Source organism: Entelurus aequoreus, linkage group LG04 (assembly GCF_033978785.1).
Source record: "Entelurus aequoreus isolate RoL-2023_Sb linkage group LG04, RoL_Eaeq_v1.1, whole genome shotgun sequence".
NCBI classification, from domain to species: Eukaryota; Metazoa; Chordata; class Actinopteri; order Syngnathiformes; family Syngnathidae; genus Entelurus; species Entelurus aequoreus.
This window is the reverse complement of record NC_084734.1, coordinates 19,795,313-19,820,845: the sequence shown is the minus strand read 5'-3', so window position 1 is coordinate 19,820,845 and position 25,533 is coordinate 19,795,313. Positions and strand designations below refer to the sequence as shown.

General features: G+C 39.5%; 1 protein-coding gene and 1 long non-coding RNA gene across 7 annotated transcripts in view; one reads left to right on the top strand and one right to left on the bottom strand.

Annotated features, from left to right (window-relative positions):
- The window catches only part of LOC133648368 (uncharacterized), a 326,771-nt gene that overhangs the window by 115,417 nt on the left and 185,821 nt on the right, over positions 1 to 25,533 (top strand). The gene's annotated exons all lie outside the window — the stretch shown is intronic.
- LOC133648367 (kelch-like protein 4) overlaps positions 1 to 25,533 on the bottom strand; it is a 207,459-nt gene that overhangs the window by 23,216 nt on the left and 158,710 nt on the right. For all 3 annotated transcript variants that reach the window (XM_062044391.1, XM_062044389.1, XM_062044390.1), the window contains one exon: positions 6,496 to 6,658. In XM_062044391.1, the coding sequence (XP_061900375.1) occupies positions 6,496 to 6,658 (163 nt within the window). The remainder of the gene's footprint in view (positions 1 to 6,495; positions 6,659 to 25,533) is intronic.

The following is a 25,533-nucleotide window of genomic DNA, read 5'->3' as shown; positions in this document are numbered from 1 at the left end:
CGGACTTTTGAGATGAAAACCAATATAATCCGATACTGTTTTGTGCTGATATCAGACCGGTATCTGATATCTATATCAGTTTGGGACACTCCTAATGTTTTGTACTAAAATAGATTTTTTTTAATGTGTTTGTCATTCTTGCTAGGTGTGGGTTCACAGTGTGGCGCATATTATTAACAGTGTTAAAGTTGTTGATACGACCACCCTCAGTGTGACCTGTATGGCTGTTGCTCAAGTATGTCTTGCAATAACTTGTGTGTGCCTGCAGAAGCCTCATACAACACGTGTCTGGGCCGGCACGCTGTTTGTATGGAGAAAAAGACGGTGCGGTGACAGGTCCTAGAGGACACTAAAGGCATTGCCATCACGGCACGACCTCATGGTTGTCGAGAGCCTCATACCACACCGTGATTGGTAGATTCCTTCAGCTCTGCACACAACGCTGTCAAGCGGCATTCATTTAAAACTCGCGGGCCGCACTAACATTAAACTTTCATATTAAGGTGGGGGCCGCAAAATAACGTTTGAGACCACTGCATTAGATGGAGCTGCGCTAAAGGGAATGTCAACAAAACAGTCAGATAGGTCAGTCAAACTTTATTAATAGATTACAAACCAGTGTTCTGACAACTCTGTTCACTCCCAAAATTAATAAACAGCTGTTTTATTATTTCCCCCGAGGTAAAGTCAGTGACGTGGTGCTTTGTTTATCTTTTAACAACAGTAAGGTATAACATGTAGTGCAACATTTATATCACATAGTGGAGGGGGTACTTTTCCCTGATTCAATAAACAGGTAAAAAACAGTGATACTGTTACGGTAAATCAAACGTTAGTGCAATCACAATATAGTAACACTCGAAATAGTGCAGAGCAATAACAATATATCAATAACTCAACGTTGCTCAAACGTTAATGTCACATAACACAACACACAAAATAAACATGTAAAGCTCACTTTATGAAGTTATTCCTCATCCGCGAATCCCTCGAATTCTTCTTCTTCAGTGTCCGAATTAAACAGTTGGGCGAATACGGCAATTTGTATAATTGGCGATGAAGCATTTATTTTCTTTAAAAAGGCAAATAAAATGTCTATAAATTTAGAAACAAATCTGTGTTATTGGTAATTAGTATAACCAGGGCTGTCGAAGTTAATGCAATAACGTGTTAAAGGCCTACTGAAATGAATTTTTTTTATTTAAACGGGGATAGCAGATCCATTCTATGTGTCATACTTGATCATTTCGCGATATTGCCATATTTTTGCTGAAAGGATTTAGTATAGAACGACAACGATAAAGTTCGCAACTTTTGGTCGCTGATAAAAAAAAGCCTTGCCTATACCGGAAGTAGCGTGACGTCACAGGAGGTAGGATTCCTCACAATTCCCCGTTGTTTACAATGGAGCGAGAAAGATTCGGGCCGAGAAAGCGACGATTACCCCATTAATTTGAGCGAGGATGAAAGATTCGTGGATGAGGAACGTTGGAGTGAAGAACTAGAGAGGCAGTGCAGGGTGTATCTTTTTTTGCTCTGACCGTAACTTAGGTACAAGGTCTCATTGGATTCCACACACTCTCCTTTTTCTATTGTGGATCACGGATTTGTATTTTAAACCACCTCGGATACTATATCCTCTAGAAAATGAGAGTCGAGAACGCGAAATGGACATTCACAGTGACTTTTATCTCCACGACAATACATCAGCGAAGTTATTTAGCTACTGAGCTAACGTGATAGCAGCTGGCTCCAATGCAGATAGAAACAGAATAAATAAATCCCTGACTGGAAGGATAGACAGAAGATCAACAATACTATTAAACCATGGACATGTAAATACACGGTTAATAATTTCCAGCTTGGCGAAGCTTAACAATGCTGTGTTGCTAACGAGGCCATCAAAGCTAACTTATCAACCGGACCTCACAGAGCTATGCTAAAAACATTAGCTATCCACCTACACCAGCCAGCCCTCATCTGCTCATCAACACCCGTGCTCACCTGCGTTCCAGCGATCGACGGTGCGACGATCACAGATGCGGTCGGCGAGACGGAGGAAGTTAAGGTGAGTTCGGCGGCTAACGCGTCTGCTATCCATCTCTGTCTTCCTGGTTGTGTTGCTGTAGTCCGCAGCCAATACACCGATCCCACCTACAACTTTCTTTTTTGCAGTCTCCATTGTTCATAAAACAAATTGCAAAAGATTCACCAACACAGATGTCCAGAATACTGTGGAATTTTCGATGAAAACAGAGCTTTTTGTATGGTGACACATTGGGTCCGAATACTTCCGTTGCCGTCGTGACGTCACGCGCATACGTCATCATATATAGACGTTTTCAAGCGGAAGTTTCCCGGGAAATTTAAAATTGGACTTTATAAGTTAACCCGGCCGTATTGGCATGTGTTGCAATGTTAAGATTTCATCATTGATATATAAACTATCAGACTGCGTGGTCGGTAGTAGTGGGTTTCAGTAGGCCTTTAACTAGAAGTGGGGGAAATAACCGATTTTTAGATTCATCGCAATTCGGACATGGATGATTATAGAATCGATTAGTAAACGTCAATCGATAATGGATTTATTTATTGTAAATAAAGTAAAGTAATGTCACACAACACAACACACAAAATAAACATGTAAAGCTCACTTTATGAAGTTATTCCTCATCCGCGAATCCCTCGAATTCTTCTTCTTCAGTGTCCGAATTAAACAGTTGGGCGAATACGGCATCCAACATGCCCGGCTCCGTCTCGTCGAAGTCGTCATTAATGGAGTCAGTGTCGCTGCTGCTCTATTCCCGTGTTCTACTGCGTGACTGATTTTCTAATTTAAACGGGGATAGCAGGTCCATTCTATGTGTCATACTTGATCATTTCGCGATATTGCCATATTTTTGCTGAAAGGATTTAATAGAAAACATCGACGATAAAGTTTGCAACATTTGGTCGCTAATAAAAAAGCCTTGCCTGTACCGGAAGTAGCGTGACGTCACAGGTTGTGGAGCTCCTCACATCTGCACATTGTTTACAATCATGGCCACAAGCAGCGAGAGCAATTCGGACAGAGAAAGCGACGATTTCCCCATTAATTTGAGCGAGGATGAAAGATTTGTGGATGAGGAAAGTCAGAGTGAAGGACTAAAGGGCAGTGGAAGCGATTCAGATAGGGAAGATGCTGTGAGAGGCGGGTGGCACCTGATATTCAGCTGGGAATGACTAAAACAGTAAATAAACCCAAGACATATATATACTCTATTAGCCACAACACAACCAGGCTTATATTTAATATGCCACAAATTAATCCCGCATAACAAACACCTCCCCCCTCCCGTCCATATAACCCGCCAATACAAATCAAACACCCGCACAACACACTCAATCCCACAGCCCAAAGTACCGTTCACCTCCGCAAAGTTCATACAGCACATATATTTCCCCAAAGTTACAGTACGTACGTGACATGCACATAGCGGCACGCACGTACGGGCAAGCGATCAAATGTTTGGAAGCCGCAGCTGCGTACTCACGGTAGCGCGTATCCAACTCAAAGTCCTCCTGGTAAGAGTCTCTGTTGTCCCATCTCCACAAGCATGCGTATCCAACTCAAAGTCCTCCTGGTAAGAGTCTATGTTGTCCCAGTTCTCCACAGGCCAATGGTAAAGCTTGACTGTCATCGTTCGGGAATGTAAACAATGAAACACCGGCTACGTGTTTGTGTTGCTGCAGCCGGCCGCTAATACACCGCTTCCCACCTACAGATTTCTTCTTTGCTATCTCCATTGTTCATTAAACAAATTGCAAAAGATTCACCAACACAGATGTCCAGAATACTGTGGAATTTTGCGATGAAAACAGACGACTTAATAGCTGGCCACAATGCTGTCCCAAAATGTGTGCTACAATCCGTGACGTCACGCGCAAACGTCATCATACCGAGACGTTTTCAGCAGAATATTTCGCGGGAAATTTAAAATTGCACTTTACTAATCTTCGTCCACAAGATTAGTAAAGTGCAATTTTAAATTTCCCGCGAAATGTTCAGCGGCTGGAATGAGGATCAGCATCTCCAAATCTGAGGCCATGGTTCTCAGCAGGAAACCGATGGTTTGTACAGTCCGGGTAGGGGACAGGACTCTGTCCCAGGTGGAGGAGTTTAAGTATCTCGGGGTATTGTTCACGAGTGAGGGAAAGATGGAGAAGGAAATCAGCCGGAGAATCGGAGCAGCTGGGGCAGTATCGCAGTCTCTCTGCCGCACTTTTGTGACGAAACGAGAGCTGAGCCAGAAGGCAAAGCTCTCGGTCTACCGAGCTATCTACATTCCTACTCTCACCTATGGTCATGAAGTGTGGGTCATGACCGAAAGAATAAGATCGCGGATACAAGCGGCCGAAATGAGTTTCCTCAGAAGGGTGGCCGGCATCTACCTTAGAGATAGGGTGAGAAGTGCAGTCACCCGAGAGAGACTCGGAGTAGAGCCGCTGCTCCTTCGCTTGGAAAGGAGCCAGCTTAGGTGGTTCGGGCATCTCGTGCGGATGCCTCACGAGCGTCTCCCTAGGGAGGTCCTCGTTGCACGTCCCACTGGGAGGAGGCCCCGCGGCAGGCCAAGGACCAGATGGGGGGATTACATCTCCTCTCTGGCCTGGGAACGCTTCGGGATTCCCCAGGAGGAAGTCGCAAATGTTGCTCTGGAGAGGGAAGTCTGCGGGTCTCTGCTGGAGCTGTTGTCCCCGCGACCCGATTCCGGATAAGCGGTTGAAGATGGATGGATGGACTTTACTAATCTAACCCGGCCGTATTAGCATGTGTTGCAATGTTAAGATTTCATCATTGATATATAAACTATCAGACTGCGTGGTCGGTAGTAGTGGCTTTCAGTAGGCCTTTAAACTCTGCGTCGTAAGCGTGTCTCTTAATAGGAGCCTTTTTGGGGTCTTTACATAAACAAACAAATGGAAATCCAAACGGCACGCCTCGCGCAGTCATATATCCCAGCATGCACCGCGCTTCTTCTTCTTCTACGGGGGAAAATGAAGTCGGCGGCTGCTTACCGTAGTTGCGATTGATTGATTGATTGAAACATTTACCTGTTGGAGGCTCAATATTGGTCCATATATAAGGTGCACCGGATTATAAGGCGCACTGTCAGCTTTTGACAAAATTGGAGGTTTTCAGGTGCGCCTTATAGTGTGGAAAATACGGTACAGACAGAATTTTTTGGACACACTAGGTTATGCAGTTAAATAATTGAATGGTTATTTTTATTTTAGTCTTATAAAATGTAAGAAAAAAAAAAAAAAAAATTGGTATGTAATGGGAAAAAAAGCTGAAATGTTTTAACTAATAATTAATAATAATATACTTACTCACCTATAATACAAAGCTGACACTATCTGTTTTTATTCCTTTTTAAATGGAAAAAAATATAATCTGGCCTCTGCATACGGTGTTCTTTTAGTATATATGTATATGTATTTATGTAACATAACATTTTTATATACTATTATTATTATTAAACATACAGTAAGTAATAAGAGGGGTGGGAGTACATAAGTTTTTACTTCTCACTCCTTTTCGGATATGTTTACATTAATGTTTATTTTCATTTCTTGTTCCTTTTTGTTTTTTATTATTACTATTATTATTATTATTATTATTATTGTTTTTGTTATTCATTCTTGAATGGCTTTTTTGTTGTTTTTTCCAAAATGTGTTTGTTTTTGTTTTGTCTACATATTCGAAATAAACATGAAAGAAAGAAAGAGAAAGAAAGAAAGAAAGAAAGAAAGAAAGTATCCTTAGTGGAAAAAGTTTGGACATCCCTGAACTAAAGCATCAAAATAATTTTGATTTGAGGATTAATATTAGAGCATAAAGATCTGGTATCTGTATTTCAGTATCGATCCGCACATCCCTAATGTCTATCTCTCAAATGCCAGAGACGAAGGAGAGATGTTATTGCAGTAATTAAAACCACAATGTCAATTTGCTGATTAATTATGCAACCATAATCCATAACGTGAAAACATTACACATCTCACTAATATGTTGCTCCAGTTTGTTTTTTGTTTTTTTTTCAAGATTGTACTTGAAGTTGTGCAACTATGTCCTCGATACTTCACACTCACATTCCTGGTCTGCATCAAAACTATGCTGCATTCCACACCAGCACTTTAAACCTTTTTATTTTACTTTTTGATATTGTAACATCAAATACCTGGCTTGAAACGAACTGTATTTCGTCTTAAAAAAATACTGCATTAATACTGGATTATAATATGGATTATACTTCTACACCAAGTAGCACATTCCAATTGCAGTGACGTTCTGACTGACACTGTGGTATGTTTTTGTTTTCTTTATTCTATGAGCTGTCTGTTATGGCTTCATATTTTCCATCGACTGGAAACAAAAGCAGCAGATGGTCAGGAAGTTTTTCCTTACATATTGCACATCTAGCGTTTAAGTCAGAAGAAGGTCAAGCAACTTACTTCCCATTGAGCGCAGTCACTCCCATGGTGCTCCGTGGTGTCGACATACTGGCCACGTAGTTCCACTGCCGGGCCTGCGGGTCCCAGCGCTCCACCGTGTTGAGATAACTCCAGCCGTCATGGCCGCCGACCGCGTACATGGGGCCCTCCAGCACAGCGATACCTGCACGCACGGATGGTTACTCCAGACTCCCAATGCAGGATTTTGAATGTACGTATCACCTGATCAATGCAGCGTTGCCGCGTAGTTTATGCACATAACTTTTCCTATAAAATATGTTAATACAGGGTGCTAAATCCACAATATATTGAAATCACTGTTTGTCTATTTTAAGGCTTAAGCCTAAAGGCTAATGACGCAATACCTCAAACCTGAAGCAAATCTTAGCACAGTAAAACAACTTGCACTGAGCCTAGTCTATAAAATCCGCTACACCTCCCTGATACCGAAATACATGTCAAACTACTTCCTTAAAGGCCTACTGAAAGCCACTACTACCGACCACGCAGTCTGATAGTTTATATATCAATGATGCAATCTTAACATTGCAACACATGCCAATACGGCCGGGTTAACTTATAAAGTGCAATTTTAAATTTCCCGCTAAACTTCCGTTCGAAACGCCTCTGAGGATGACGTATGCGCGTGACGTCAATCATTGAAATGGAAGTATTCGGACACCATTGAAGTCAATACCAAATAGCTCTGTTTTCATGTCATTATTCCACAGTATTCTGGACATCTGTGTTGGTGAATCTGTTGCAATTTGTTCATTGCATTATGGAGAAAGAAGCTGAGCAAGCAAAGAAGAAAGTTGTCGGTGCGAAGCGTCTATTTTGCGAGGGAAGTCAGCCGGCGCTTCTTTGTTTACATTCCCGAAAGATGCAGTCAAGATCGAAGAACTCTGACAACAGAGACTCTTACCAGGAGGACTTTGATTTGGATACACAGTTGCGATACTGTGAGTACACAGCTGCGATTCCAAACATTTAATCGCTTGCTATAACTAGCTCGAGCTAGTAGCTAGGAGCTAGGAGCTAGCATTAGGATTCATTTGTGGCATATTAAATATAAGCCTGGTTGTGTTGTGGCTAATAGAGTATATACCTGTATATGTCTTGTGTTTATTTACTGTTGTAGTCATTCCCAGCTGAATATCAGGTCCCACCTGCGCGCTTCCAAACATTTGATTGCTTACCCGTATGTGCGTGTCATGTACGTAACTTTGGTTAAATATATAAGCTTTATGAACCTTGGGTTAGGTGAACGGTTCTTTGGGCTGAGTGAGTGTGTGTGTTGTGCAGGTGTTTGAATTGTATTGGCGGGTTATATGGACAGGATCCCGTCCATATTACCCGCTCGAGCTATAACTAGCTCGAGCTAGTAGCTAGTAGCTAGCATAACAAACACCTAGGTGTTTTTATGCGGGATTAATTTGTGGCATATTAAATATAAGCCTGGTTGTGTTGTGGCTAATAGAGTATATATATGTCTTGTGTTTATTTACTGTTGTAGTCATTTCCAGCTGAATATCAGGTCACCCCCGGCTCTCACAGCATCTTCCCTATCTGAATAGCTTCCACTCCCCACTAGTCCTTCACTTGCACTTTACTCATCCACAAATCTTTCATCCTCGCTCAAATTAATGGGGAAATCGTCGCTTTCTCAGTCCGAATCTCTCTCACTTCATGCGGCCATCATTGTAAACAATAGGGAACTTTGCGTATATGTTCAACTGACTACGTCACGCTACTTCCGGTAGGGGCAAGCCTTTTTTTTTTTTATCAGATACCAAAATTTGCGATCTTTATCGTCATTGTTCTATACTAAATCCTTTCAGCAAAAATATGGCAATATCGCGAAATGATCAAGTATGACACATAGAATAGATCTGCTATCCCCGTTTAAATAAAAAAAATTCATTTCAGTAGGCCTTTAACGTAAATGACTGCCATAACCACAACACCAGGGGGAGCTCCACAAACCACGTTAAACCCAGATTCCGAGCTAACAAAGGTCTTAACTCATTCTCCTTCTACGCCACATCAATATGGAATGCACTCCCAATATGTGTAAAAGAAATTGCATCTCTATCCTCCTTCAAAACCGCACTAAAAGAACACCTCCAGGCACCTTCAAGCCTTGACTAACACCCTCCCCCCTCCACATCCCACCTCCCCGGATTGTAAATAATCAAATGTATATACTTGTTCTTATGCTTTCTGAGCTCACTATGTCCACTACTCGCTGTACATATCCTACCAAGTCAGACCTACACTGTTTCAATGTCCATTTCTCTGATGATGCAATTGTTGATGACTGAAGTGCAACCAAACCTAACCCACCCCCCTCCCCCTTCCCCCCCCGAACCCTCCCCCTCCACATCCCACCCCCCGGATTGTAAATAATGTAAATAATTCAATGTTAATACTCTGATGATTAACTTGTGATGACTGTATTACAAACCCCGTTTCCATATGAGTTGGGAAATTGTGTTAGATGTAAATATAAACGGAGTACAATGATTTGCAAATCATTTTCAACCCATATTCAGTTGAATATGCTACAAAGACAACATATTTGATGTTCGAACTCATAAACATTTTTTTTTTTTGCAAATAATCATTAACTTTGAATTTGATGCCAGCAACACGTGACAAAGAAGTTGGGAAAGGTGGCAATAAATACTGATAAAGTTGATGAATGCTCATCAAACACTTATTTGGCACATCCCACAGGTGAATAGGCAAATTGGGAACAGGTGGGTGCCATGATTGGATATAAAAGTAGATTCCATGAAATGCTCAGTCATTCACAAACAAGGATGGGGCGAGGGTCACCACTTTGTCAACAAATGCGTGAGCAAATTGTTGAACAGTTTAAGAAAAACCTTTCTCAACCAGCTATTGCAAGGAATTTGGAGATTTCACCATCTACGGTCCGTAATATCATCAAAGGGTTCAGAGAATCTGGAGAAATCACTGCACGTAAGCAGCTAAGCCCGTGACCTTCGATCCCTCAGGCTGTACTGCATCAACAAGCAACATCAGTGTGTAAAGGATATCACCACATGGGCTCAGGAACACTTCAGAAACCCACTGTCAGTAACTACAGTTGGTCGCTACATCTATAAGTGCAAGTTAAAACTCACCTATGCAAGGCGAAAACCGTTTATCAACAACACCCAGAAACGCCGTCGGCTTCGCTGGGCCTGAGCTCATCTAAGATGGACTTATGAAAAGTGGTCTGTGGTCTGACGAGTCTACATTTCAAAATGTTTTTGGAAACTTTGGACGTTGTGTTCTCCGGGACAAAGAGGAAAAGAACCATCCGGATTGTTATTGGCGCATAATTGAAAAGCCAGCATCTGTGATGGTATGGGGGTGTATTAGTGCCCAAGACATGGGTAACTTACACATCTGTGAAGGCGCCATTAATGCTGAAAGGTACATACAGGTTTTGGAACAACATATGTTGCCATCCAAGCAACGTTACCATGGCAGCCCCTGCTTATTTCAGCAAGACAATGCTGTTACCATTTAGTGGTCAATTGTACGGAATATGTACTATATTGTGCAATTTACTAATACAAGTTTCAATCAATCAATAAAAAAGCGCAGAGCCACAGAAGTTAACATTATTATATTACCATTATGTTTTTGATGAGAATAATAAATTAGATTATATCATACCGTATTTTTCGGACTATAAGGCGCACTTAAAATCCTTTCATTTCCCTCAAAAATCGACAATGCGCCTTATAACCCGCTGCGCCTAATTCTGGTATTAATTGTAGTTGGTACATGGTGTAATGACAAGTGTGGCCAGTAGATGGCAGTCACACATAAGAGATACGTGTGGATGTAATAGTGTGATGTTGCGCTGTATTATGAACTAGACAGGGTGTTATATTTTATTTTGAAGTATCGCTTTTATTTTATGAAGAACCGGATGTCCGGTGCGGGAAGTGTCTTTCTTGTTTTTTCGGTTGTTTATTTCCTCTTGCTTCGGACTTTTGAGTTGGAAGGTAATAGTTCTTCAATGCTCCGTGTTTCTTCATATTGTAAAAATTCTTCCTAAATGTTCCTAAATACTTTAAAGCAGGGGTCACCAACCTTTTTGAAACCGAGGGCTACTTCTTGGGTACTGATTACTGCGAAGGGCTACCAGTTTGATACACACTTAAATAAATTGCCAGAAGTAGCCAATTTGCTCAATTTACCTTTAACACTGTTATTATTAATAATTAATGATATTTATCTTTGTGGAAACACTGATCATCTTAATGATTTCTCACAATAAATATATATAGAAACAGATAAATATCAATATGCAACACTTTATTTTTATATTTTCTCTAAGTGCACATTTTTCAAATTGAACATTTTCAAATGATCACTTCTAAGACAGTCTTGTGAAATCACAATATCCCATTTTAACTAGCTAGCCACTAACATTTTTTTAACAAATCATGAATTACTTTGCACCATGTTTGTACAAATAATAACTCATGTAAAATACAAAAGTAAACTCTCAAATTTTTAAATTATGTCACACTTTGAACTGGACACCAAATCTGTTATCTGTTTCTTTGTCAGTTAGTGGGAAGCCTGGCATTGCATGCTGTTAACTAGTGAGTTGTACTCTGGTGTGTAACTTGACACTGCAACTCTGAGTGAGTCTTGCAGATGTGCATCAGTGAGGCGTGTTCTGTGTTTGTTCTTGATGAAGTTCATGTCAGAAAAGGCTGATTCACAAAGATAAGATTTTTCCTCATTGTTTGCGGAACCTTCTTAATCTTTTGGACATATTTTCACAGCAATCTGGCCTTAAGCTTAATTATGATAAATGTAAAATGTTAAGGATCGGAAATCTAAAGGGAACGTCATTTCGAATGGAATGCAAAGTGCCTGTTTTGTGGACAGATGGACCAGTTAACATACTTGGTGTTGTTGTCCCAGAAAATCTGGAAGATCTAGGCTCAGTAAATTATGATAATCGACTAAGAAAGCTGGACAAAATTATGCAATTATGGAAAGGGAAATCCCTAACCTTATATGGTAAAATGTCTATTGCCAACTCGTTAATTATTCCTCAATTTATTTATTTGTTTTTGTCATTACCAGCTCCATCACAAAACTTTTTTAAGATTTATGAGCGGAGGGTCTTCGATTTTGTCTGGAACGGCAAACCAGAAAAGATTAAAAGAAAGGTTTTGTACAAAGAGTATGAATATGGGGGCCGGAACTTCTCAACCTTGAAGCTACGTGTCTGTCTTTAAAAGCATCAATTGTTCCAAAGATGTATTTAAACATTGAGTGGTACACAAATGTCCTGTTGGACAAAAAACATGTAATGTATCAAAATAAATAGTATACTTTTTTACAAGTGATCCCCTCCCAGAGAGTCTGCTGGGAAACATGGCGGGGTTCATAAAAGAAACAATCCACTCATAGTGGTGTTTTCAATTTTATGTGCCAGAAAAAAGAGACGATATTTTGCAGCAGTTAATATGGATGAACTCTAATATTGTAATAGATGGAAAGCCTTTCTTCTGGAAAAATATGTTTGAAAGAGGAATCATTTTTGTCAATGATATTATCAATGAGAATGGTAAAATTATGAAGTATGATGAATTTAGAGCTATGTATGGTGATGCTTGCTCAAGCTTTTCATTTTATCAACTAACTGGAGTAATTGGGAAAAGATGGAAACAAATAATTAATTAATTATGGAACTACTAAATTATTAGTTTGTAAACCTCTAATAAGAAATTCTAGTTGGCAAAAAGGAACTAAAATAAATAGAAAAATATATAATTTGTATTTAATAAAGAAATCTTTGAAGGCTGCCTCATACAACACAAATGGAAAATGGGAGGACTTTTTTGACTGCCCGTTGCCATGGGATGCCATATTCAAACTAATCTATAAAACCACTATCGATGTGCAAAATCGTTATTTTCAAATTAAAATTATTTATAACTTCTTACCCACAGGGAAAATGTTAAAATTATGGAATATGACAGAGTCAGATGATTGCCGATTTTGTTGTCAGGAGCCTGAATCCACCCTGCATTTGTTTTGGTATTGTCATATTGTGTCTTTGTTTTGGGTGGAAGTTGAAAAAATGTGTTTAAGGATTGGTTTGTTTATGAAGCTTAATGTGGTTTCTGTTATTTTAGGAGAGTTCATTGACAATCATGATTTAGTCAATTTAATTATAGTACTCTGTAAAATGTTTATTTTTAAGGCCAAAAACAGATATTCACTTAGTATTACTTTCTTTAAAACATTTATTCAGTATTTTCTAACTTTAGAAAGTTACATGGTTGAAAACGATAATGATGCCAAAAAACATTAAAAAAAAAGATGAGAAGTCCTCAAAGGCTTATTTTGAAAGTATAATTATGTTTATAGATTATATGATATCTGTTGTTGTGTTCCCTAATTTGAGTGACCTGGACATAATCTGGACTGTACATAAATGCTTATTTTGAAAATGTAATTTTGTTTATAAATTATATGCAATCTGTTGTGTTCCCTAATTTTTTTCTGTGTACATGAATGAAGGTGTGTGTTGCTGAGTCCGACTTGGACATTATCTGGACTGGGCCTGGTTTAAAAAACCCTTTAAACAAATCTAATTTCATTGACAACCTGGTCTGTTGAAGATAAGGCCCTTTTTTTAAAAATAAAATAAAATAAGATAAATAAATAAAAAACATTTTCTTGGATAAAAAAGAAAGTAAAACAATATAAAAATAATTACATAAAAAATAGTAATTAATGAAAATGTTAGTGGACCAGCAGCCTATACAATCATGTGTGCTTCAGGGACTGTGTCCCTTGCAGATGTGTTGTCTATGTTGTGGGAACCAGAATATTGGTAGCAGAAAGAAATAACCCCTTTTGTGTGAGTGGGTGTGGATGAGTGTGCATGGGGGAGGTTGTTTGGGTTGATGCACTGATTGAAAGTGTATCTTGTGTTTTTTCTATGTAGATTTAATTAAAAATTTTTTTTTTTTTTTTTTTTTTTAATTTTATTTTATTTTATTTTATTTTTTTAGAACAGGCCCGCGGGTGACTCATCTGGTCCTTACGGGCGACCTGGTGCCCGCGGGCACCGCGTTGGTGACCCCTGCTTTAAAGGCCTGCTGAAACCCACTACTACCGACCACGCAGTCTGATAGTTTATATATCAATGATGAAATCTTAACATTGCAACACATGCCAATACAGCCGGGTTAACTTATAAAGTGCAATTTTAAATTTCCCGCTAAACTTCCGGCTGAAAACTCCTTTGGAGCGTGACATAGCCAGTGAAACAGAGGTATGGCTCCCCCATTGAAGCCAATACAAAGTAGCTCTGTTTTCATCTCATTATTCCACAGTATTCTGGACATCTGTGTTGGTGAATCTGTTGCAATTTGTTCATTGTATTATGGAGAAAGAAGCTGAGGAAGCAAAGGAGAAAGTTGTCGGTGCGAAGCGGAGTATTTTGCGAGGGAAGTCAGCAACGCAACACAGCCGGTGTTTCATTGTTTACATTCCCGAAAGATGCAGTCAAGATCGAAGAACTCGGACAACAGAGACTCTTACCAGGAGGACTTTGACTTCGATACACAGACGCCTGTAGAGAACTGGGACAACACAGACTCTTACCAGGATTACTTTGATTTGGATACACAGACGCTTCCAAACATTTGATCACTTGCCCGTACGTGCGTGTCACGTACGTAACTTTGGGTAAATATATAAGCTTTATGAACCTTGGGTTAGGTGAACGGTCCTTTGGGCTGTGTGATTGTGTGTGTTGTGCAGGTGTTTGATTTGTATTGGCGGGTTATATGGACGGGAGCTAGGAGCTAGCATAACAAACACCTAGGTGTTTTTATGCTGGATTAATTTGTGGCATATTAAATATAAGCCTGGTTGTGTTGTGGCTAATAGAGTATATATATGTCTTGTGTTTATTTACTGTTGTAGTCATTCCCAGCTGAATATCAGGTCCCACCCGCCTTTCACAGCATCTTCCCTATCTGAATCGCTTCCACTCCCCACTAGTCCTTCACTTGCACTTTCCTCATCCACAAATCTTTCATCCTCGCTCAAATTAATGGGGAAATCGTCGCTTTCTCTGTCCGAATCGCTCTCACTTCTGGCCGCCATCACTGTAAACAATAGGGAACTTTGCGGAAATGTACAACTGACTACGTCATGCTACTTCCGGTAGGGGCAAGGCTTTTTTTTGTCAGATACCAAAAGTTGCGATCTTTATCGTCGTTGTTCTCTACTAAATCCTTTCAGCAAAAATATGGCAATATTGCGAAATGATCAAGGATGACACATAGAATAGATCTGCTATCCCCGTTTAAATAAAAAAAAATTCATTTCAGTAGGCCTTTAAAAGTTAACACAATAATGTTGTGGGTATAAGTGATGTGTTGTTTTAAGTAATTTTTCTGCACAATTTCGTTAATTAAGGAGTAGAGCGTCGACTGTGTGAATTGTTTGGTCGCATTTACGCATGGTATTTACTAGGGCTGTGAATCTTTGGGTGTCCCACGATTCGATTCGATATCTTTTTTTTTTCCGATTCAACGCGATTCTCGATTCAAAAACGATATTTTCCCGATTCAAAAGGATTCTTTATTCATTCAATACATAGGATTTCAGCAGGATCTACCCCAGTCTGCTGACATGCAAGCAGAGTAGTAGATTTTTGTAAAAAAAAATTATAATTGTAAAGGACAATGTTTTATCAACTGATTGCAATAATGTAAATTTGTTTTAACTATTAAATGAACCAAAAATATGACTTATTTTATCTTTGTGAAAATATTGGACACAGTGTGTTGTCAAGCTTATGAGATGCGATGCAAGTGATTTTTTTTTTTATAAATGTCTAATGATAATGTCAATGAGGGATTTTTAATCGCTGCTATGTTGAAATTGTAACTAATATTGATACAGTTGTTGATAATATTCATTTTTGTTTCACTACTTTTGGTTTGTTCTGTGTCGTGTTTGTGTCTCCTCTCAATTGCTCAGTTTATTGCAGTTCTGAGTGTTGCCGGGTCGGATTTGGTTTTGGAATTGGATTGCATTGTTATGGTATTGCTGTGTATTGTTTTGTTGGATTTATTAATAATGAAAAAAAAATGGAAAAAAAAAAACGGAAAAAAAAACGATTTTTTAAAAATGAGAATCGATTCTGAATCGCACAACGTGAGAATCGCGATTCGAATTCAAATCGATTTTTTCCCACACCCCTAGTATTTACACCACACAGGAGCAGAAATCAGTCCGCCAGAAAGCTGAGACCTGTGTGTGTGTTTTTGTGTTTCCAACACAGGTATGTGAATTTGTGCATTATTATTTTTTGTGATTAAACGTTTTTGTTAAGGTAATTTAATTTATTATTATTTTTATATGAATGAATGTTTGTTACTTCTTTTTGCTTCAGACTTTTGAGTTGGAAGGTTACCAATAAATAGTGAAACGACGGCATGGTGAAGTGTCTTTTATTTTAAAAAAAACTACACAACGCAGAATAAGACTCACTACATAGACTGCAATATGACGGCAGTAAACAAAATCAAAAGTTTTAATGTTCCATTGAGAATATAGAACATTACACACGGCGCTCAAAAATCTGTCAAAATGTTTTTAGTACGACTTTGGTGAGCTATGAAGCCGCACCGCTTGATGGATTTTTGGCGCGTTAATCATACGAGTGCGGCCTGGCTCGGTTGGGAGAGTGGCCGTGCCAGCAACCTGAGGGTTCCTGGTTCGATCCCCACCTTCTGCCAACCTCGTCACGTCCGTCGTGTCCTTGAGCAAGACACTTTACCCTTGCTCCTGATGGGTGGTGGTTAGGGCCTTGCATGGCAGCTCCCGCCATCAGTGTGTGAATGGGTGAATGTGGAAATAGTGTCATAGTGACTTGAATAGTTTGAATAAGTTGAAATGTTTGGTTGGGAAATTTTTGAAATCGGTCGAGAAATGTTGAAGTAGTAACATGTTGAATTGAGAAAAGGTATTACGGAATTCCTGGAATTTTGGGAAAACGGGGAATTTTTCCAGTTCAATAAGCATATACGTTTTTTGTTCTAATTAAGAGGAATGTTTTGACGGTGGAACGGTTGAAGTGGGTTGAAAAATGTGGGAGTAGAAAAAAAGGTTGAAATAGGGCTTTGGAGAACCAGGAATTCTAGAAAATCCTGGAATTTTTTTGAACTTGGAAAAAAAGTAGTTTGAATTTTCAGGATGGTGTGAATCGGTTGAAAAATGAGGAAAGGGCGGAAGTTTGAAAAATGGCCAATTTTTGAGTGGGAAAAAGGTCCCTGAAAACCTGGAAATCTGGGAATTTTTGTCAAGAGAAAGCAAGCGATTCCCAAATAGGCTGAACAGTTTGAAGTTGGAATGGTTTGAATTAGAAAGCATTTATCGCCCGATAATATCGGCAGTCCGATATTATCGGACGATAAATGCTTTAAAATGTAATATCGGAAATTATCGGTATCGGTTTCAAAAGTATCGGTTTCAAAAAGTAAAATTTATGACTTTTTAAAACGCCGCTGCGTACACGGACGTAGGGAGAAGTACAGAGCGCCAATAAACCTTAAAGGCACTGCCTTTACGTGCCGGCCCAGTCACATAATATCTACGGCTTTTCACACACACAAGTGAATGCAAGGCATACTTGGTCAACAGCCATACAGGTCACACTGAGTCCATAGTATATCTAACATAATAGTGAGAGTCCAGTCCATAGTGGATTCAACATAATAGTGTGAGAGTCCAGTCCATAGTGGGTCTAACATAATAGTGTGAGAGTCCAGTCCATAGTGGATCTAACATAATAGTGTGAGAGTCCAGTCCATAGTGGATCTAACATAATAGTGTGAGAGTCCAGTCCATAGTGGATCTAACATAATATTGTGAGAGTCCAGTCCATAGTGGGTCTAACATAATAGTGTGAGAGTCCAGTCCATAGTGGATCTAACATAATAGTGTGAGAATCCAGTCCATAGTGGATCTAACATAATAGTGTGAGAGTCCAGTCCATAGTGGATCTAACATAATATTGTGAGAGTCCAGTCCATAGTGGGTCTAACATAATAGTGTGAGAGTCCAGTCCATAGTGGATCTAACATAATAGTGTGAGAATCCAGTCCATAGTGGATCTAACATAATAGTGTAAGAGTCCAGTCCATAGTGGATCTAACATAATAGTGAGAGTCCAGTCCATAGTGGATTTAACATAATAGTGTGAGAGTCCAGTCCATAGTGGATCTAACATAATAGTGTGAGAGTCCAGTCCATAGTGGATCTAGAATAATAGTGTGAGAGTCCAGTCCATAGTGGATCTAACATAATAGTGTGAGAGTCCAGTCCATAGTGGATCTAACATAATAGTGTGAGAGTCCAGTCCATAGTGGATCTAGAATAATAGTGTGAGAGTCCAGTCCATAGTGGATCTAACATAATAGTGTGAGAGTCCAGTCCATAGTGGATCTAACATAATAGTGAGAGTCCAGTCCATAGTGGATCTAACATAATAGTGTGAGAGTCCAGTCCATAGTGGATCTAGCATAATAGTGTGAAAGTCCAGTCCATAGTGGATATAACATAATAGTGAGAGAGTTCAGTCCATAGTGGATCTAACATAATAGTGAGAGAGTTCAGTCCATAGTCGATCTAACATAATAGTGTGAGAGTCCAGTCCATAGTGGATCTAACATAATAGTGTGAGAGTCCAGTCCATAGTGGATCTAGAATAATAGTGTGAGAGTCCAGTCCATAGTGGATCTAACATAATAGTGTGAGAGTCCAGTCCATAGTGGATCTAACATAATAGTGTGAGAGTCCAGTCCATAGTGGATCTAACATAATAGTGTGAGAGTCCAGTCCATAGTGGATCTAGAATAATAGTGTGAGAGTCCAGTCCATAGTGGATCTAACATAATAGTGTGAGAGTCCAGTCCATAGTGGATCTAACATAATAGTGAGAGTCCAGTCCATAGTGGATCTAACATAATAGTGTGAGAGTCCAGTCCATAGTGGATCTAGCATAATAGTGTGAAAGTCCAGTCCATAGTGGATCTAACATAATAGTGAGAGAGTTCAGTCCATAGTGGATCTAACATAATAGTGTGAGAGTCCAGTCCATAGTGGATCTAACATAATAGTGAGAGAGTTCAGTCCATAGTCGATCTAACATAATAGTGTGAGAGTCCAGTCCATAGTGGATCTAACATAATAGTGTGAGAGTCCAGTCCATAGTGGATCTAACATAATAATGAGAGTCCAGTCCATAGTGGATCTAACATAATAGTGTGAGAATCCAGTCCATAGTGGATCTAACATAATAGTGTAAGAGTCCAGTCCATAGTGGATCTAACATAATAGTGAGAGTCCAGTCCATAGTGGATTTAACATAATAGTGTGAGAGTCTAGTCCATAGTGAATCTAACATAATAGTGTGAGAGTCCAGTCCATAGTGGATCTAACATAATAGTGTGAGAGTCCAGTCCATAGTGGATCTAACATAATAGTGTGAGAGTCCAGTCCATAGTGGATCTAGAATAATAGTGTGAGAGTCCAGTCCATAGTGGATCTAACATAATAGTGTGAGAGTCCCGTCCATAGTGGATCTAACATAATAGTGAGAGTCCAGTCCATAGTGGATTTAACATAATAGTGTGAGAGTCCAGTCCATAGTGGATCTAACATAATAGTGTGAGAGTCCAGTCCATAGTGTATCTAACATAATAGTGAGAGTCCAGTCCATAGTGGATCTAAAATAATGGTGAAAGTCCAGTCCATAGTGGATCTAACATAATAGTGTGAGAGTCCAGTCCATAGTGGATCTAACATAATAGTGTGAGAGTCCAGTCCATAGTGGATCTAACATAATAGTGTGAGAGTCCAGTCCATAGTGGATCTAACATAATAGTGTGAGAGTCCAGTCCATAGTGGATCTAACATAATAGTGTGAGAGTCCAGTCCATAGTGGATTTAACATAATAGTGTGAGAGTCTAGTCCATAGTGGATCTAACATAATAGTGTGAGAGTCCAGTCCATAGTGGATCTAACATAATAGTGTGAGAGTCCAGTCCATAGTGGATCTAAAATAATGGTGAAAGTCCAGTCCATAGTGGATCTAACATAATAGTGTGAGAGTCCAGTCCATAGTGGATCTAACATAATAGTGTGAGAGTCCAGTCCATAGTGGATCTAACATAATGGTGAGAGTCCAGTCCATAGTGGATCTAACATAATAGTGTGAGAGTCCAGTCCATAGTGGATCTAACATAATAGTGTGAGAGTCCAGTCCATAGTGGATCTAACATAATAGTGTGAGAGTCCAGTCCATAGTGGATCTAACATAATAGTGTGAGAGTCTAGTCCATAGTGGATCTAACATAATAGTGTGAGAGTCTAGTCCATAGTGGATCTAACATAATAGTGTGAGAGTCTAGTCCATAGTGGATCTAACATAATAGTGTGAGAGTCCAGTCCATAGTGGATCTAACATAATAGTGTGAGAGTCCAGTCCATAGTGGATCTAACATAATAGTGTGAGAGTCCAGTCCATAGTGGATCTAACATAATAGTGTGAGAGTCTAGTCCATAGTGGATCTAACATAATAGTGTGAGAGTCTAGTCCATAGTGGATCTAACATAATAGTGTGAGAGTCTAGTCCATAGTGGATCTAACATAATAGTGTGAGAGTCTAGTCCATAGTGGATCTAACATAATAGTGTGAGAGTCCAGTCCATAGTGGATCTAACATAATAGTGTGAGAGTCCAGTCCATAGTGGATCTAGAATAATAGTGTGAGAGTCCAGTCCATAGTGGATCTAACATAATAGTGTGAGAGTCCAGTCCATAGTGGATCTAACATAATAGTGTGAGAGTCCAGTCCATAGTGGATCTAACATAATAGTGTGAGAGTCCAGTCCATAGTGGATCTAGAATAATAGTGTGAGAGTCCAGTCCATAGTGGATCTAACATAATAGTGTGAGAGTCCAGTCCATAGTGGATCTAGAATAATAGTGTGAGAGTCCAGTCCATAGTGGATCTAACATAATAGTGTGAGAGTCCAGTCCATAGTGGATCTAACATAATAGTGTGAGAGTCCAGTCCATAGTAGATCTAACATAATAGTGTGAGAGTCCAGTCCATAGTGGATCTAACATAAAAGTGAGAGTCCAGTCCATAGTGGATTTAACATAATAGTGTGAGAGTCCAGTCCATAGTGGATCTAACATAATAGTGTGAGAGTCCAGTCCATAGTGTATCTAACATAATAGTGAGAGTCCAGTCCATAGTGGATTCAACATAATAGTGTGAGAGTCCAGTCCATAGTGGGTCTAACATAATAGTGTGAGAGTCCAGTCCATAGTGGATCTAACATAATAGTGTGAGAGTCCAGTCCATAGTGGATCTAACATAATATTGTGAGAGTCCAGTCCATAGTGGATCTAACATAATAGTGTGAGAGTCCAGTCCATAGTGGATCTAACATAATATTGTGAGAGTCCAGTCCATAGTGGGTCTAACATAATAGTGTGAGAGTCCAGTCCATAGTGGATCTAACATAATAGTGTGAGAATCCAGTCCATAGTGGATCTAACATAATAGTGAGAGTCCAGTCCATAGTGGATTTAACATAATAGTGTGAGAGTCCAGTCCATAGTGTATCTAACATAATAGTGAGAGTCCAGTCCATAGTGGATTCAACATAATAGTGTGAGAGTCCAGTCCATAGTGGGTCTAACATAATAGTGTGAGAGTCCAGTCCATAGTGGATCTAACATAATAGTGTGAGAGTCCAGTCCATAGTGGATCTAACATAATAGTGAGAGTCCAGTCCATAGTGGATTTAACATAATAGTGTGAGAGTCCAGTCCATAGTGGATCTAACATAATAGTGTGAGAGTCCAGTCCATAGTGGATCTAGAATAATAGTGTGAGAGTCCAGTCCATAGTGGATCTAACATAATAGTGTGAGAGTCCAGTCCATAGTGGATCTAACATAATAGTGTGAGAGTCCAGTCCATAGTGGATCTAACATAATAGTGTGAGAGTCCAGTCCATAGTGGATCTAGAATAATAGTGTGAGAGTCCAGTCCATAGTGGATCTAACATAATAGTGTGAGAGTCCAGTCCATAGTGGATCTAACATAATAGTGAGAGTCCAGTCCATAGTGGATCTAACATAATAGTGTGAGAGTCCAGTCCATAGTGGATCTAGCATAATAGTGTGAAAGTCCAGTCCATAGTGGATCTAACATAATAGTGAGAGAGTTCAGTCCATAGTGGATCTAACATTATAGTGTGAGAGTCCAGTCCATAGTGGATCTAACATAATAGTGAGAGAGTTCAGTCCATAGTCGATCTAACATAATAGTGTGAGAGTCCAGTCCATAGTGGATCTAACATAATAGTGTGAGAGTCCAGTCCATAGTGGATCTAACATAATAGTGAGAGTCCAGTCCATAGTGGATCTAACATAATAGTGTGAGAATCCAGTCCATAGTGGATCTAACATAATAGTGTAAGAGTCCAGTCCATAGTGGATCTAACATAATAGTGAGAGTCCAGTCCATAGTGGATTTAACATAATAGTGTGAGAGTCTAGTCCATAGTGAATCTAACATAATAGTGTGAGAGTCCAGTCCATAGTGGATCTAACATAATAGTGTGAGAGTCCAGTCCATAGTGGATCTAACGTAATAGTGTGAGAGTCCAGTCCATAGTGGATCTAGAATAATAGTGTGAGAGTCCAGTCCATAGTGGATCTAACATAATAGTGTGAGAGTCCAGTCCATAGTGGATCTAACATAATAGTGAGAGTCCAGTCCATAGTGGATTTAACATAATAGTGTGAGAGTCCAGTCCATAGTGGATCTAACATAATAGTGTGAGAGTCCAGTCCATAGTGTATCTAACATAATAGTGAGAGTCCAGTCCATAGTGGATTCAACATAATAGTGTGAGAGTCCAGTCCATAGTGGGTCTAACATAATAGTGTGAGAGTCCAGTCCATAGTGGATCTAACATAATATTGTGAGAGTCCAGTCCATAGTGGATCTAACATAATAGTGTGAGAGTCCAGTCCATAGTGGATCTAACATAATAAATGTGAGAGTCCAGTCCATAGTGGGTCTAACATAATAGTGTGAGAGTCCAGTCCATAGTGGATCTAACATAATAGTGTGAGAATCCAGTCCATAGTGGATCTAACATAATAGTGTAAGAGTCCAGTCCATAGTGGATCTAACATAATAGTGAGAGTCCAGTCCATAGTGGATTTAACATAATAGTGTGAGAGTCTAGTCCATAGTGAATCTAACATACTAGTGTGAGAGTCCAGTCCATAGTGGATCTAACATAATAGTGTGAGAGTCCAGTCCATAGTGGATCTAACATAATAGTGTGAGAGTCCAGTCCATAGTGGATCTAACATAATAGTGTGAGAGTCCAGTCCATAGTGGATCTAGAATAATAGTGTGAGAGTCCAGTCCATAGTGGATCTAACATAATAGTGTGAGAGTCCAGTCCATAGTGGATCTAACATAATAGTGAGAGTCCAGTCCATAGTGGATCTAACATAATAGTGTGAGAGTCCAGTCCATAGTGGATCTAGCATAATAGTGTGAAAGTCCAGTCCATAGTGGATCTAACATAATAGTGAGAGAGTTCAGTCCATAGTGGATCTAACATAATAGTGTGAGAGTCCAGTCCATAGTGGATCTAGCATAATAGTGTGAGAGTCCCATCCATAGTGGATCTAACATAATAGTGTGAGAGTCCAGTCCATAGTGGATCTAACATAATAGTGTGAGAGTCCAGTCCATAGTGGATCTAACATAATAGTGAGAGTCCAGTCCATAGTGGATCTAACATAATAGTGTGAAAGTCCAGTCCATAGTGGATCTAACATAATAGTGAGAGAGTTCAGTCCATAGTGGATCTAACATAATAGTGTGAGAGTCCAGTCCATAGTGGATCTAAAATAATGGTGAAAGTCCAGTCCATAGTGGATCTAACATAATAGTGTGAGAGTCCAGTCCATAGTGGATCTAACATAATAGTGTGAGAGTCCAGTCCATAGTAGATCTAACATAATAGTGTGAGAGTCCAGTCCATAGTGGATCTAACATAAAAGTGAGAGTCCAGTCCATAGTGGATTTAACATAATAGTGTGAGAGTCCAGTCCATAGTGGATCTAACATAATAGTGTGAGAGTCCAGTCCATAGTGTATCTAACATAATAGTGAGAGTCCAGTCCATAGTGGATTCAACATAATAGTGTGAGAGTCCAGTCCATAGTGGGTCTAACATAATAGTGTGAGAGTCCAGTCCATAGTGGATCTAACATAATAGTGTGAGAGTCCAGTCCATAGTGGATCTAACATAATATTGTGAGAGTCCAGTCCATAGTGGATCTAACATAATAGTGTGAGAGTCCAGTCCATAGTGGATCTAACATAATATTGTGAGAGTCCAGTCCATAGTGGGTCTAACATAATAGTGTGAGAGTCCAGTCCATAGTGGATCTAACATAATAGTGTGAGAATCCAGTCCATAGTGGATCTAACATAATAGTGAGAGTCCAGTCCATAGTGGATTTAACATAATAGTGTGAGAGTCCAGTCCATAGTGTATCTAACATAATAGTGAGAGTCCAGTCCATAGTGGATTCAACATAATAGTGTGAGAGTCCAGTCCATAGTGGGTCTAACATAATAGTGTGAGAGTCCAGTCCATAGTGGATCTAACATAATAGTGTGAGAGTCCAGTCCATAGTGGATCTAACATAATAGTGAGAGTCCAGTCCATTGTGGATTTAACATAATAGTGTGAGAGTCCAGTCCATAGTGGATCTAACATAATAGTGTGAGAGTCCAGTCCATAGTGGATCTAGAATAATAGTGTGAGAGTCCAGTCCATAGTGGATCTAACATAATAGTGTGAGAGTCCAGTCCATAGTGGATCTAACATAATAGTGTGAGAGTCCAGTCCATAGTGGATCTAACATAATAGTGTGAGAGTCCAGTCCATAGTGGATCTAGAATAATAGTGTGAGAGTCCAGTCCATAGTGGATCTAACATAATAGTGTGAGAGTCCAGTCCATAGTGGATCTAACATAATAGTGAGAGTCCAGTCCATAGTGGATCTAACATAATAGTGTGAGAGTCCAGTCCATAGTGGATCTAGCATAATAGTGTGAAAGTCCAGTCCATAGTGGATCTAACATAATAGTGAGAGAGTTCAGTCCATAGTGGATCTAACATTATAGTGTGAGAGTCCAGTCCATAGTGGATCTAACATAATAGTGAGAGAGTTCAGTCCATAGTCGATCTAACATAATAGTGTGAGAGTCCAGTCCATAGTGGATCTAACATAATAGTGTGAGAGTCCAGTCCATAGTGGATCTAACATAATAGTGAGAGTCCAGTCCATACTGGATCTAACATAATAGTGTGAGAATCCAGTCCATAGTGGATCTAACATAATAGTGTAAGAGTCCAGTCCATAGTGGATCTAACATAATAGTGAGAGTCCAGTCCATAGTGGATTTAACATAATAGTGTGAGAGTCTAGTCCATAGTGAATCTAACATAATAGTGTGAGAGTCCAGTCCATAGTGGATCTAACATAATAGTGTGAGAGTCCAGTCCATAGTGGATCTAACATAATAGTGTGAGAGTCCAGTCCATAGTGGATCTAGAATAATAGTGTGAGAGTCCAGTCCATAGTGGATCTAACATAATAGTGTGAGAGTCCAGTCCATAGTGGATCTAACATAATAGTGAGAGTCCAGTCCATAGTGGATTTAACATAATAGTGTGAGAGTCCAGTCCATAGTGGATCTAACATAATAGTGTGAGAGTCCAGTCCATAGTGTATCTAACATAATAGTGAGAGTCCAGTCCATAGTGGATTCAACATAATAGTGTGAGAGTCCAGTCCATAGTGGGTCTAACATAATAGTGTGAGAGTCCAGTCCATAG